General features: G+C 37.7%; 1 protein-coding gene across 13 annotated transcripts in view; it reads left to right on the forward strand.

The window, feature by feature from the left end:
* DENND1A (DENN domain containing 1A) overlaps window positions 1-15566 on the forward strand; it is a 472628-nt gene that overhangs the window by 120809 nt on the left and 336253 nt on the right. For 12 of the 13 annotated variants that reach the window (XM_088793184.1, XM_088793181.1, XM_088793185.1 and 9 more), the window contains one exon: window positions 12892-12941. The exons of the other annotated variant lie outside the window; for it this stretch is intronic. In XM_088793184.1, coding sequence (XP_088649310.1) covers window positions 12892-12941 — 50 coding nt within the window. The remainder of the gene's footprint in view (window positions 1-12891; window positions 12942-15566) is intronic. 13 annotated transcript variants of the gene reach the window in all.

Genomic DNA, 15566 nt, shown 5'->3' on the forward strand with positions numbered 1-15566 from the left:
CTTATATTAATTTTTGCTCCAAAAGACACATTGAGCTGATGGTCTGGCTAGGTCTTATTTTCGGGGAAACACGATAGTATTCATACTGTGGTCTTGGGCTCATAATTTGAATGAGGTAGGACAGACTAAAACATACATTTATTAAATCCCATCTTATCCGATGGGATTTAACCAGAGGCTTAACCAGAGGCATTTATGATTCTTGTATTTACATGTATTCAAACATGATTCTTGTATTTACATGTATTTCAAACGCGATGCCTCTTTAAGCATTATCTAGTTTTAGAAGTGTAAACTGTAAATTGTTGAAATCATTATTTTTATCAGAGCACTCTTCTAACCAGCCAGATTCTGGAGATCTAAACTCCTGGTAAATTGAGAAATATTTCTGAATTTTTAAAATGTATCTGTTATAGTAAACAGACTTAATGGCACCTAAAGTACTATTCAGTATTCATGTCTCGCTTATTTCATAACAAATAGCCCCCCTAAAAATTTTAAGTGCCTTTTTTTCTTTTTTGTATGGCCCAAAGAAAAGTAGGAGACAGGTTCTCCCATGTTCTATGAGGTTGGGCTTTGGAAACGTCACTTTGGGAAAAGGCTTTAGGTTTTCAGCCCCATTTTTTTAATCTTTAAAATAAGGAAGTAATACTAATTTTGTAGAATTGCGGGAGAAGTGGACATGATGTATATACAATACCTGAATTAGTGTAGATAAATGTTTTTAGACAGCATGAGGAAAATGGGGCAAAGAGAAGATTTTGCAGCTTCCTTCCATGTAATTAATGATGTCTGGTATTGCATTAAGTCATAGAATGTAGATAAGTCCTTAATGTGGATAAAGAGCCTGGAGTCAGGTGATAAAAACTAACTCTTCTAACACCACTCCCCAATTTCCCGTCACAAAACAGATGGAATAGCTATTTGTTTTTTTGAATACCCTCCAGACCAGCCAGGGTTTTTCCTCTCTCCAAGACTCTGATGACCATAGCATCCAGTCCAGGACACTTTTGAGAGAGGAAGGGGGCACCATGTTTACACAGAGATGAGTGTAACCGGGATTGCTCGGCAAGCTGGCATGTGGTTACGCTAACCTAAGACCCTTTGACGCAGCAACACAAATTTTTCATTCCACTGCCGCTGCAATTGGAAAACAAGGGGGGGGAAGAGAAACTTGAGCTTCCTTCAGCATGGAGGGCTACCAACTGCGAAGTTTTAGCTCTCTGAGTGTTTGTAACTGCGGAGACAGAATCCTGATCATATAGGATCAGAGAATGAGCATCTCTCGCTTGACTGTCTCATTTGCAGTCAACAGAGCAGCAAGCTGAGAATTGTGGGAAGAACTCGAGCTCTGGGGATGGAGGAACTTGGGTTTGAAGCTTAGCTTTTCCTTCTGCTGCCTATTTCCTGTTAGGCAAGTTACCACACTGTTCTACCTTTAACTAATTTTACTCAGCTTTGGAGGTTCAGTGCATGTATAACAGGGTGATAATATCTACATAAGGTTACTGATAGGATCCTTGAGCATATGTAAAAATTCCAGCACAGGACATGACACATATTAGCTAGTGGTACTGAAAATTAATAGTCTTATAATCAGTAGCTTTTTTAGATGCAATGATATACAGCAGATTACTGCAATGAAAAGTCTTGCTTTCTCTGTATGTAGGAAAATGGACTATGGGAGCTCAAAGAAGTACCAGGTTCTGAAGAGAGATTTAAGCTAATCCTATTTAAATTTGTTACAGTTCCTTTGTTGTTCTCTTTAACCCCAACCCTTCACCCTTTGCCAGGGCTGTTATTAAGTCTCCTACCTGAGGTTCATCTCCCTTTTTGGAGGCCTGACATGCACCCAGTTGTGTGTCTTTTCCCTCCTGTGGGCGTTTAGGATCCTGAGATGTGGTCAGTGTGATGACAGGATTGGCATAGGAACTCAGAAGTGAGGAACTCACTGAGAATAGCTTCTGAATCCCCATGGAGCTGGGAGACTTGCAGGCAGATGGAGGAGTTAGCAGGTGACATGCAAGTGAGATGTAAAAGGATTCAAACCCTCCTAGTGAGTTCTGATACCCTAGAATAAAGTCTACTCTTTAACCTGCCCTGTAGGGCCCCACATGATTTGGCCCCTACCAACCTGTCCCACCTCATCTTGTGCCTCTCTCTCTCTCTCTCTCACCTCCTCTGCTCCATCATGCCAGGCTGGTTTTCAGTTTTTTTAATGTGCCAGGGACTCTTGTTCAGTGGCCCTTGCTCATGCTGTTACTTTTTCAGGGGCTTTTTCTCCCTATCCCTCTTCCAGTTGTTGACCGGTGAATGCCTGCTCATTCCTAAAGCCTCATCTCAAAATGTCACCTCCTAGGATGTCTCTCCTCATCATTCCATCTAAATTCAGACCCCTGTCATTTTGTCTTAAAGCACTTTTTTTTTCTCCTTCACAGCTTCTGTCACAATTCAAATTGTGTATTAGGGTATTCATTTGCATAGTGTCTGTCTTTCCAGCTCGATTGCAAGCTTCATGCAGACAGGGCCTCTGATACATTGTCTGGTTCAAAAGATATTATCTTGCTTAAGGAAATACATCCATTTTCTTTCTAAGATAACTGAACTATGCCTGATTTCAGGGGCTCACTTCTCCGTGTTCATGTTTATTAACACTTGGGAAGGTTTTAAGGAATCAGAGCTTTTCACATTTATTTTGAAATTCAGCAACCACAGTAAATACCTGAATCTAAGTCACAAACACTTGCATCTAGTCATACATCCGTTCCCTAGCAAGTCTTAGTGTGGTCTGAGAGTCTTTCCATTCGGATGGAGTGAAAGGGATTAGCAGACAGCAGTATACCTGGAACTAGGTGATGCGTCTGGGTTGTTGACATGTTGAGCTTGAAGTACCTATGGGACATGAGGCAGAAATGTCCAAGGCAGATGGAAATAGAGGCCTGGCACTAGATACAGTTTAGAAGTGAAGATTTGAATTTGAGCCATTTACTTAGTGATGATACTTGAAATTAAAAGTATAAGCAGACTATTAATAGAAGAGGATGCAGAGAGAGAAGAAGGAAGATAAAATCCGGGGAAACACGTTAGAGGAAAATAGTTGAAAATAGTTGAAAGAGGGGCCAAAACTAAGTAGTGAGAGAGGCAGAAACGCTTCTGTGTTGTGCATCCCACAGAACATTCAGCAGGGAACGCGCGTTTGAGTGAGTGGGGAGGAAAGCACCAGAAAAGGCTGCCTCCTCTTTTAATATCATTGTTTAAAATATTATAAACAAAATAACTCTCAAATTAAAGAGCTTCCAATATTCCAGAGAACATGAATCCCTTTATGTGGTAAGAAAACCCCTGGACCTTACCTGTAGTAGCAAACTATTAATAGAAGAAGGATTGTTTCTCTGAAGAGTCGATGCCACAAAACAGTTGTGAATTCTGAGTGGTGCAAATATGTTATATTCTTAATTCTTTTTAAAATTTTTTATTTTATTTTAAATGATTAAAAAAAAAAATAGAAACCATATTTGTATGCAGTAGACATCTGGCCATTTACCAGGAATCACATGTGAATTACTGGACTACCAGAGAACCAACATGGTTGTCATTTAACCTCTCAAGAATTTCTAACTTTGAGTTTTGGGGTGTTGGTCAGTGTGTTTCTGTTGTGTGACCTGACACTCTAGATCAGGGGTTGGCAAACCACAGCCAGCTGGCCAAATCCTGCCTGGGGTGGAATTGTGTGTGACCTTTGAGCTAAGATTTTTTACCTTTTTGGGTTTTACCTTTTTGGAGAGGTGTGGAAACAAAACCAAAACAACAAACCAAAAACCCAGAAGAATCTCTTACAGAGACCCTAAGTGGCCCGCAAAGCCTAAAATATTTACTATCTGGCCCTTTAGAGAAAAAGTTTGCTGACTTTCTATTAAGTTTGTAAGTTGTATATGAAAGGAATAAAAAATGTCATAGGGAAACCTCAAGCTGGTGACTGCAGTTCCAGATTATCTTGTGTGGCTTAAAGCTTTTCTGTTAAATAGGGACTGAGCTGGACATGTTTTTGTTGGTGACATGTGACCTCGACTGGTAGAAAACTGCCTTGTGTGACATGACAGTGTGGTCAGACGATAGAAGTCTCCTGCAATGTACAGTATCGCATAGGAAAATTCTGGGAAATGTTTACACCCGTTCTAGTACCACTGTAGTGTTTAGTTTATCCCAGGCAGCCTCAGGTAAACACTAGCATCGACATGTTGGAGCAAGATATGTCAAGTAAAATAAAACATTTATGTGGAATTGAATTATTTTCTTTTTTGCGTTTTGCCGGCCCTCTGAAGAGACATTTTTCTAGTTGCGAAAAAGTAAAATCCTTGAGTGTTAGATTTTAGAAAACCGAATTGTATATATTTTTATTTCATATCACCTGCCTTCTGTCTTTGTAATGAGATGTCATCGATCTGTTCTGAGTATAAATTTCCTCAGTTCTCGAATCCTCCTGGTATCATTCTACCAGAATCTGCAAGTTGGAGGAAACTAACGTTGATTTGAAATAGTTCTGTAATTGGAGATGACTGTTTAGTGAGGCCCTGTCTAATCAATTGCTAAATAATTCTCTCTCAAAGCGGATTTGATATTTACATTCTGATTTTCATATTCTGCTCACATTGTTTGTTGACGGCGTCTGACATCCCCTGCCGCTGGATAAATAAAGCCTATTATTTCCTTTTCAACATTTTAAGCGATTATTCTCATACAAGAGCTAAGAAGCAGGAGGTTAGGCATATTATCAAACTACCATCCTGTCTATCCAAAGAAGCTGGGAACCTTGATTAATATGCCTTGTTAACTGATGATTTCAGTTTCATACTGGTAGCGCTAGAATAATTTGTATAAACCAAGCAGTACAGATTCCTTATTTTAGCACTAAGACTTACAAAGGCTTCTTTTAGCAGCCTTTAATTTTGTACTTATGGATGTGACATAGCCTGTGGCTGTGATAGCTACAGTGAATCTCCAGTTGTTTGGGGATGAAAGGAGGAGGCAGCTGGAAACTCGGTAGCTACATCTAGCTGTCTACCTAGAGAAGGCCTTGATTTCAAGTTTATCTAAACAAGCTCGACTAATCCCAACTATCTGGGGGGATCCACTGTCAAAACAAGCAGCGTGGCCCTGAGGCAAACACAGCTATACAGAAATGAAGGCTGGGGCTTCCAATACTCCGATGACTGCATACTGGAGGCTTTTTTTCCCTCCTGAAAGAGGGTAAGAGAGGTAGCATTTGCATAATGCCTTTTCATTGGAAACTTTTGGAAAGCTGACAGACCTCCAGCTTATAGATCTGTAGCCACAATACAGAGTCTATAGGAGAATCCTTGAATGACCTAACCATATTGAAAGAAAATATAAAAGCGTCCAAGTATAGCCAAGTGAGAGAGGAAAAGAGGCTGATGCATTGTCTAACATCTGCTGTACTTCTCGTTAGTTTTGTTCTTTGCTATTCTGTGTGGACTTTGGAGAAGCCTAAGACAGCCTAACATGAATCCTATAATCTTCCTTCTGAATATTTATGTAGTGTGCCAGCTTCTAAGCTGTCCTTTGCGTTTTCCTACTTCCCCCTCATTTTCATGCTCTCAAATGAGGCCAACATTTCAAAAGCTAAATAAATGTTTGTGAATGTTTATAAAAGATTTGCATAAATTTGTCCTTGTCTGACAAAGATCACTTTTTTCTTATGCCAGTTCTGAAATTTTTTTTTTTAAGGTTTTGGTGCTTGTCTTGACAACAAAGTCCCGCATCGCAGAACAATGATTGCTGATTAAGTGGGTCTGCAATTGTGACTGAATAGGCTTTCAAGATACGGGGTAAAAAGGCCTATCATCTGAGGGCTGAATTATAGAATTTAGAAAATGGTATCAGAAGTACACATTGAAATCTATTTTTTGATACCATATCATTAGATAAGACAAAGAGTCCTTACAAGTTCAAAGTATAACCACCTATGGATTAAAAAAAATTCTGCTGTATAAATTTTAATAATTAGAATGTTTCAGTAGCTCAGAATATCACTTTTCTTTCCTATGGTAGAACATATTTAAAAGTAATTTTTTTATGCCTTTTGGAAACTGTAGCTCTGCCAGTTGTACGTATTAATATGGTTGCTGGGGTGGTGATCAGAGGGAATATACCAGGCAGTTCTTTAAGACATCTGAATGCACAATCCTATCTTGAGAAAATAAAAACTACATGAAATATGTGTTAGAGCTGAATTATATCTCACACACACACACACACACACACACCCATACACTTACTGCTGATGTGTTTGCTGAATTCATTTATCTTTTAAAATTAGAATGGATTTTTGTGGGGTGGCAGGGGATGTTGTGGGTAGAGGTGCTAATTTAGTTCAGAGATATTTGAACATTGGCAGGAGGGAGAGGTAACAGCCAGTTCTGTTAGTCCTTTGGTTGTATTGGTTTAGGGGTTTAAGTTGTCATTAAGGCACAAACTAGAGCCACTTCTCTGACACAGTTTTTATCACATCTGCTAGGCTTGTGTCCCAAGAGGAGACGTGGAGAGCAGTGAATTCAGCATGGGCCCATTATCGACTGCTTTTTCGTGTGTTGTAAAAGGAGTGAGACCTCAGGGAGGCTTGCAGCCTCCTCCCGTGTAATGTCCAAGTCAGATTTGAAGGACTGGTGGCAGGAAAGCTTTGGCCTTGGGGTGTGAATTCTGAGAAACAGAGGCACAATTAAGTTTAAAAAATTCAAGGACTTTGAGCTTGATAATGAAAGATTTTTTTCTAGACTAATGTGAGCAGAAAAGTTGCCCATCTGTGCACATTTTTTGTGTGCATTTAAAATATTTAAAAGCTGACAGCTTTTAATATGCTTACAAACTACTATTTCTATCAGTGCTCTTTTTTTTTTTCTTTTTTAAATACTATCTTCCTGAGGGCAAGTTGCTTCTTCAGTGAAACCATGTTTGCAGTCTGACTGTTGGGACCCCATTCCTTTGGTGTGTGCTGACTTGTGTCCCCTTTCCCCCATTTTCTCCCTCTTTTCTTCCTTTTAAATGTATTGATAACATAAATGTGCAGATAATAGGATTTAAAATGTTCAAGGAGATGAACAAGGCAAAATAATATTTTAGAATAATAATAGTAAGTCCAAGGAATTCTATTACTGATGCCATCAAATGCTAATTGTAAGAGATTCTAACCAAATCATTTGTTCATTTTTGAAGTATTTGAAACAAGTGTCAAGACGTTTATTGGTGCTTAACATTGACCTTATAAATATAGCCCTCTCATTTTCAACCTCTTTGCTGTAAGGTTTAAAGTTAATAAAATGTAATCTTAGAATAGAGGATTTTATATAATATTTAATTTGGGAACAACTTTGTTTTAAGTAATTTTTGGAAGACAGGAAAGGATACAAAAAGACAAAGTGGCGGCTTTGGTGATGAAAAAGTTTTAAATAAGATCCAATATTTTTACTATGTACTTCAAAGGCCGTGAAGATTTACACTTAAAAGTAGTTCTAGAGGTGGTTCTTGTGCTTTGTAAGCATTCCACCTGTGTACTTAATGTACTTGATGATTTAGACATAAAGTTTATATGATACATTATAGAATATGATAAATTTATATTTTATTGTAATTTTGTCGTTGAATTACAATATTGTGCATATTAGGTATTATACAAATTAGCATAATTATGACACATGCATGACTCAAAATTAACTAAAGTTTATAGAAAGTAAACTGGGAATAAATATTGAAATATACCAAAGAAAGGGAGCAGACTGTGTAGCATTAGAGCAGCACTGTTAGAAATTTGACCCTGCTTTTATGTTCTGGTGTTGAAAGGCCTTTTTGTAAAATCCCTTATTCAAAGCTTTTCTCACTGAAGAAAAAAAGTTTGGTTGTAACTATAGTATGGATCTTGGATTTAGTTTGACATTTATAGGGTAGGAGAAAAATTATATTTCCTGTTTTCATATATAGGAAATTTCTGATCAACATTCTGAAACTTGGTGCTAATTAAGCTTTAAGACCTTTTTATCATTCTGTTTTTCCCCTTCTTAATCATAAGCATTAAAACCTCCGGTAGCTTTCACTTGGAGTCCATGGTTTTAACTTGAAATGGCTTAAAATCAAAATTTTGTTAGCTTTTTGTATGTTTGGATTTTGTGTGTGTTCTGTTTTTAACTTTCAACTTGAGTTTTAAGATCATCAATCAAAGGCTTTTCTTTCAAGTCATTTGCACTGATCTCAATTGCAGGACTTAGAGGGTCAGCATTTCCCTCATGCTATTAAAAAAAAAATGTTTAAGCATAGAAACAGGGTATTTTAGGTATTTGAGCTCCACTGATCTTTTCATCACACATCTACATTTTGAGATGAACAAATAAATTAGATGGAGGAAACTCAGGAAATGTTCTACCGTCTCCCCAACTCTCCCTTCTTCACTCTCTTTTTGGACAAAGGTAAATTATCGACTGCTATACTAGCTTTCAGCAAGCTACAAAGAGGCTGATTGTAGCTTTACATATTTTAAAATACATTCATTTATTCAAGCTATCTCTTTCCTTTATTTAAATGTTTTCCTGCACACATTTTCTTTTTCCTTTTGAACTACTGAGAACCTGCTTCCTCTCCCAACATTCTGTAACCCCAGTGGCCGTTATAATCAGCCTGCGTTTTTGTCTTTCAGGTGGCATGTATTTGAGGGGTGTGGATCTCTGTGCTTGTCAGTTGTTGTCATCTGCCAAACACAACTAATTTTTGTTTATGGATTTCAATGAAGCAATGAAAACAAAGTATTTTGACATCTGAACTGATGGCTGTTGCAGGATCTCTTGTATCCTCTCCACCCTCCACCCCAAATTCAGGGTGAAAAGTTAATGCATTTTTCTCATTATTGATAATCCCACTTAACTATATTGAGTTTAAGTCTTCGAAGTTTTGCTTCCAAATAGGATTCTATGATGAATAACATTATAAAATTTTGAAGCTTTATTGGGTTTTGAAGAGAATGGCTCAGTTTCAGCATAATACAGCCTTTCTCCAGATTGGAGTACATTCCCTTGATGGGCCTTCTGACTGGATGAGAATTCAAATGGGGTGAAATGAATCCAAAAAAGAAGAAGATGAATCTTGAGCTCATTTCTGATTTCCACTTGCAAGGGAGTCCAGTGTTAGGTGTGTTGATTTTGTATTTTGATTCAGTCTGAGGCTCAGTGTCTCCTTGTGGGCAGAGCTCTGTAGATGTTTCTTTCTACTACCCCGCGCAATCTGCTGTTTAATGTATGCATAATGGGGAGGTTTGTGCAACTGCCTGTCATCCAGACCTCCCCTGCCCCCTCTGCTCTTACTTCTTCCCACATGAAGTATCGTATATTTTGTTAGGAAGAAAAGCCCTTTTGGAAATTGCCTATTTCATAAATTGTCTGGTGACACAAAGGGGTTGAATGCTGTATTCTTGTCTCATTTATTTTGAAAACTTTGCTACTGAACTCACCTAATCAATGAGCTCAGTGTTGTCTCCAATAAGTTATGTGTTGGATATATTGATTGGGAGGGATTTTAGAAAACCCGTCTGGGGTTTATAATGTCAGCAGTGTTTTGATTATGAAAAGAGTTGGAACCTGGGGACATGGAACCAGGTGGCGAATGTCCTAAAGCCAGTGGTGACATGGTGGACTGGTTCCCTCCTGGGATGCAGTTCACGGCCTGCACTTTAACTGTGGTGACTGGCTACTATGGATTCACTTTTTTTGCTCATTAAAATGTTAAAAAATCAAACTGTACATAAAAAGATTTGTGAAAATATAAACTTGGGAATTGATCTAGAGAGCTGGCACAGTCTTCCCCACCCCCCGCCTTAGCAATGAGGTCATTTACATTTCATCAGCTGTCCTGCATCTCGAAGATCCGATTTATGTGGCTGTAGTGGAGGTTGTGCTGAGACTGGGTGTCTGAAAGAGCCTGTGCAGGCAAGAGAAGGGGGTGGGGGTGGGGGGGAGAAAAGAGGAAAATTACCATCTGCAAAGAAAGTTCCCTAGCCAAAGACACAGGTTCCAGAGAGAAAGAGGAGTTGGTAACTAGTTAATGACTGTTTTCCCAGTAAAGTTAATGCTGAAAGACACTGCTATAAATATAATGCTCAAAATATGTTTAAATCAGGGTTTCAATGTCCCTCCCCTCTCCTGGAGAGTGGTACTTTTCATATCCAAGTAGTTGTATTTTTCTTTGGCAAAAGAGGATAAGGTAGTGAGCTGTTTATAGAGAAAACATCAGTAGTAAGAAAATTTGTTTATTTCAGCAGTTTTTATTTACAAGAAGCATTGCTTGTTTTTCCTTCCCTCTTCCTGTCCTCCCCTTCCTAAACTAAGAGGTAGATTTTTTCAGTTTTGATTGAGATAACGTGTGAATGTGCCTAACAGAGGAGATGCTCATTTTTGTTTTCTCCTCTGACAGCACACCACTGTCTTGTTTGACTTAAATTGGAATATCAAGCTCTTGGAATATCACAAACATGAAGAAACATATTGTAATGCACAAACATGTGCCTACATTTGCCTATATTCCCTTCCTTCCTCCCCTCCCCCTGCCCCATGCTTAATTAGACTTATCACTGCTTTCTTGGGTAAAAAGGAAAGCTCTTGGGAGGTGGGTTATACTCAGCCTACGTGGGGTATTTTGATATTTGTTCTAATATTATCTGACAGACAAGTTCACGGTTGGTTATTACTCTTGACATTAGAAAGTGGTAAGTAGTTTCTATATTGTAGTGAGTAATAAGTTGGGCATATTAGATTCCTTTGACTCTGCTGTAGAGCACAATGCTTTCTCGTAGCCATGGGGGTCCTTTCTTTCAAAAATCTTGAGGCCTTTTGGCAGCTCAACTCCAGCATAGAGTAGAGAAGCACTTCTGTACCTGTAACTTTTGAGGGGTGAGGGATAACTGTCTTTGTAGCTGATCTTGGCATTGAGTGAGCATGGGTACTGAGTTTTAAAGAATGCTCGATACATATGCTGAATTCAAGAGATGCTTTGTGATATTTGAAACTTGAAGTGAAAGGAAATATGCAAGGATTTTTTTTTCCATGTAAATTGTAAGAGCTTTCTGTATGTGGGTTATAGTACATTTTATAATTGGAACTGCAGATATTAGAACGGATGTTTTATATGATCTCTTTCCCAATATTTGCCTGATAATAACATTACGCACTGAGAAATTGCTCTTGTTTTTTCTGATTCTCTGTTAGGTACTGCAATTTATTTAAACATGATGAGTTTTAAAACTATATACGGACTTTTGAATGCCACATTATGAAATTAACTAAGGTATCAATAATGCCTCTTCGAATATGCTTGGTGCTCCTATCCACTCTTTTCCACTTTTTTTGTTTCCTATCCCTTTACTACTTCACGACATGCCTTAATAGTGCTGTGATGTATATAGTACCAGTCCAAGATGATATTAAAAAATAGGATATGCTCAATTGAATCATGTAGGCGGAACATGCCCTGGCAGACAAGTCAGTGTGCTTTCTGCCTCATTGAGTGGGTTATTAGATTGATGTGGTTTATTTCTTGAATGATAGAACTGGTTTTAAAAATAAATGAAGCGAGAAGCATCAATTCAGTTAGCATTGATAAGTCGTTATTATTGGTTAGAAAAGTGCTACATTTGTAAACTGATCTTTAATTTATCACTTGGATAAGGATTTGCAGTGGGGCAGGTCTGTTTTAATTTGAACCAGCTTCTCCATGATTGAAAAATGTGTTCTTCATTTAGCCTTGAAATTGGGATTTTAAATAGTTAAAAAGCAAATCAAATGCATGAAATAATACTTCCAAAAAAAATTATACCATGGGCCTATGAACTTAAGGACTGACTGTGGGCCGTCTAAGGCTGCAGTTCAATTAAAGTCAAGCTAGAGAAAATTCTATAAAGGAAGTAATCATTACTTACTTGCATATGTGCTTAGCTATGTATGTAAGATGTGTCTACTGGGAAAAGTCACACCCCACTGTGTATTGTGTCTCGTATAGAAATGTTTTTTTCTTAATGTAAGAAGCTTCTCTTTTATGAATAAGTCTTTGGAATGTCCCTCTGCTTTTTGTTCCCTTTTTGTATACTTCGCTTGAATAATGTGCTTCGTTTTATGTACCTACACATTTGGAAAAGGATATGTAAACTGGTAGTTTCCTTTAGATTTTCACAAATTACAATCAGGTAAGTGTGTCCAATTATGATGACATATAAGTAAAAACAGTACGCACTTAAAATTGTTCCAGTTTGATTACAAAATACATTTATGCCAGAAATGGGAACTGCTTTATAAAGTAAGCAAATGAAGTTTTACACTCTAAAAAATGGAGTCGCTGATGATCAGAGACAATTATCTTCAAGTTGGCTTTCTATTCTGTTTGTGATTTGGCCTATTGATGTCGGGAAGCGTTGTCTAATCCCGGCCCCCTCTGTTCCTAGGTAACAGGCAAAAACGGTGCCAGCAACAGCGGCCCTGGCAGGCCAAACCCATGTGGCTCGGTGTTATTCACTCTGATCCATATGGTCAGGCTGGAGACAGTCCCTGGAGGGGTGTTAACACTCAGCAACCCAACCCCTCCCTCCCTTCAGAGCTTTCCTGCATGGCTCCTGCTGCTTGCCCATGTGTGATTCTTGATTAATTTTTCATTTTTAATGAAGTTTGATCATGTTTATTATTTCTCATGATTGACTGCCTGGTACTCCTCCCATGTAATTGATAAAGCCCATATTTCTTCATCTGTCTCCTCTTTCTTTAGGGTAAAGTTGCTAGATTGTGTGCCATGGTTAATGTTAGATTTATTGGTCCCATTAGATGTATAAATTATCTCTCTTTCTCTCCACAGGAAGTTCTACAGACTTTGACCAAGTTTTGTTTCCCCTTCTATGTGGACAGGTAGTGTCAGATTTTCAAACTTTACTAGAAAAAAAGCGTCAATAAACCTGCTATGGAAAATAAAAACCATACCATTCTTAACATTCTGTCTGCTTACCCATGATTTAAAACACCTCTGTTCCAAGGAGAGTTGCAGTATTCTCCTTTCCTGGGGATTTTATTGACACTGTCAAAAAGTTTAAAGCTTAGAGCTTTGCATGGGTTCGTTTGATAATTTTGAACGACATTAAATTTTTGATTATGGTGATCAGACTCAAACCATGATTAAGAATGGTTGGCTTTGAATCCAGTGCTCTTTAATTTGTATTTAAATATGAATATATTTGCCTTTATCGAGTAATAATATGTGACTCCGTGGCCTTATGAGTATTATTATATAGACTGTTTTTCCCAGGCTTCAACTTAAAATTTAAATCTTGTTTAAAGGTGTTGCGCTGTTTAAAAGGCATGTTGCTAAATAGTGTCTTGCATTTTGTTGAGGTGGCTAAGAATGGTATCTCTAAGTAAATAAGCAATTCCTATAGCTTTCTAGACTAAAGAAAATACAAAATCATCTAAACATTTCCTTAGTATTTGCATTATGATAAACTGTTTCTTGGAGAAGTTTCTTAGAGCTCCAAGATATTGAAAATAGTCTGAGGATCTTTTTAAAAAAATGAGCCACTGGTTAATGGCTTATTCTTTAAATAAGCTTATTATTTTCAAATGTCTTTTTAAAACAATTTTAGAGGTGCTTTTTACCCCTTACTTATTTAAAGTACAATTTACTAATAACGTTAATAAAATGATAAAAAACCATCTTACTCTTATTTTCAAGAAATGCCTATTGTGTTTTTCATTACAGTTTAAACATTAACTTTTGCAATTATTTATTTTTTCATTTGATTGCTGTCTGTTTGTGATTTTCTCTTAATGGAAAATTGAACTGTGAGATTGTGCAAAAATTACATCTTAAAGATCCCCCTCCTAGTGATACAGAGGTTTTTAGAAAATATTATCATAAGTAATAAGTGGCATAATATGTTCCAAGAAAGCTATAAAATGTGCCCGTCTTCAGGAAGGTTCTGTCTTGCATTTTAGTGTACCCACACAAGGCAGGCATGAAAGATTTTGGTGACTTAGAGTGCATGTGGGTGATGTGCTGCTTGGCTCTTCTGTGCTTCATAGGAAAAGTGTCCTGGTTTATTTGACATAAACCTAAAAATGGTGTGAGATAGGAATTGGTAGCCAAAGGAATTTAAAAGAGCACCAAGAAGCAAAGGCAGTACTAAAAGGCAGCTCTGGAATGTTGTTAGCCACTTAAAAACACTGTCTTCCCTGGTTCTAACATGTTATTTTTTTAAGCCAATCAACCATTGTAGTATTTCCAGACTCAGGCCTTTTTAAATCCTGGCACCAGCGCTGTGTTAGTAGCAGGTTGATGCTCAAAACAGAATAGCCTTAATTTTAAGAGGGTCAGTCTTTGTAATGAGCGTCCTCTTGTCTCTTCTTTATCCTACTCCTTCTGAAAATAGCAAGCAGGGTTTTGTTTAGAGACGTTTAATGCAAACGTCACATTTATATGTATGAATTAGCGATGCGTGAAATCTCCTCCAGTCACTTATAAAATGTATTACAAATTATGGCAACGGCATATTTATCCAAATTAATAAAACTGAAATGGTTAGGTGTTTAACAAAGAAAAATACGAGAATACATTTTTTACATGATTTCTTGTTAGAGTGGTGATCTGTTTTGGATAGGTGTTTCTTAATTGAACTTGGTAAACTAACATTAGAAGAAATCTGCAGTGAGATTAAATCTCCCTCAGTGTGTGCTGCGTGCACCCCTCCCCCCCCACCACACACACACACACACACACACACACACACACACACACACACACCCGACCCTCCCTCTCTTCCTCTCACACCACTCCGCACACCTCTCCTTACCTGCCTTTCTGGGTGATTACATTCTGAAATGGAAGAAAAGCAGAGTCCTTAGATTATAGTTCTAAAATATTTTTTGTCACCAATGTCTGATGCCTTTTTTTGTTGTTAGAAAAATACTTTTCTTCTAATATGCTTCTTTCCAAATTCCCTTGCCATAATCATGTTCCTTGTATTTTTTTTCACAAAATGATTGGTGACAGAATTGTCCCTTCATGGATATAGTTTAATCCTGGCCATCCTCACCATGCCTAATGGTCCTTTCTCATGCTGATAACTTTTATTCATACAAAAAACCACTTTTTTTGGAGACTACATTTTTTTCTCTTCTTTCCCCACTTCTAACCTTGGCATACTTTGCTAACAGAAGAGAATAGTAATGAAGTTCATTTCCAGTACATAAAAAGATTTTAATGTCACTTTTTTTTTATTAGTTTGCAGTTAACCCTGTCAAATGGATATGCCCCAATTCTGAGACCCACAAAGCCCCCCAGATATATTTATGATATTGTTTGACTTAGATAATATGTCAGCATGGGAGATGAGTAATGCCCCAGGTGCTTATGTGCAAAAAAGAAAGCTTCCTAATCTTTTCAGTATCTGTGCTTTTCTACCCCAAGGAACAGTAATACAACTTTCTGACATTTCTAGTCTATATCAAGAGTGGGATTTTCACAGTCATCATCAAATCACC

The sequence above is a fragment of the Rhinolophus sinicus genome, chromosome 16 (genome assembly GCF_057876585.1).
Source record: "Rhinolophus sinicus isolate RSI-liver-muscle chromosome 16, RSI-T2T, whole genome shotgun sequence".
Lineage (NCBI taxonomy): Eukaryota > Metazoa > Chordata > Mammalia > Chiroptera > Rhinolophidae > Rhinolophus > Rhinolophus sinicus.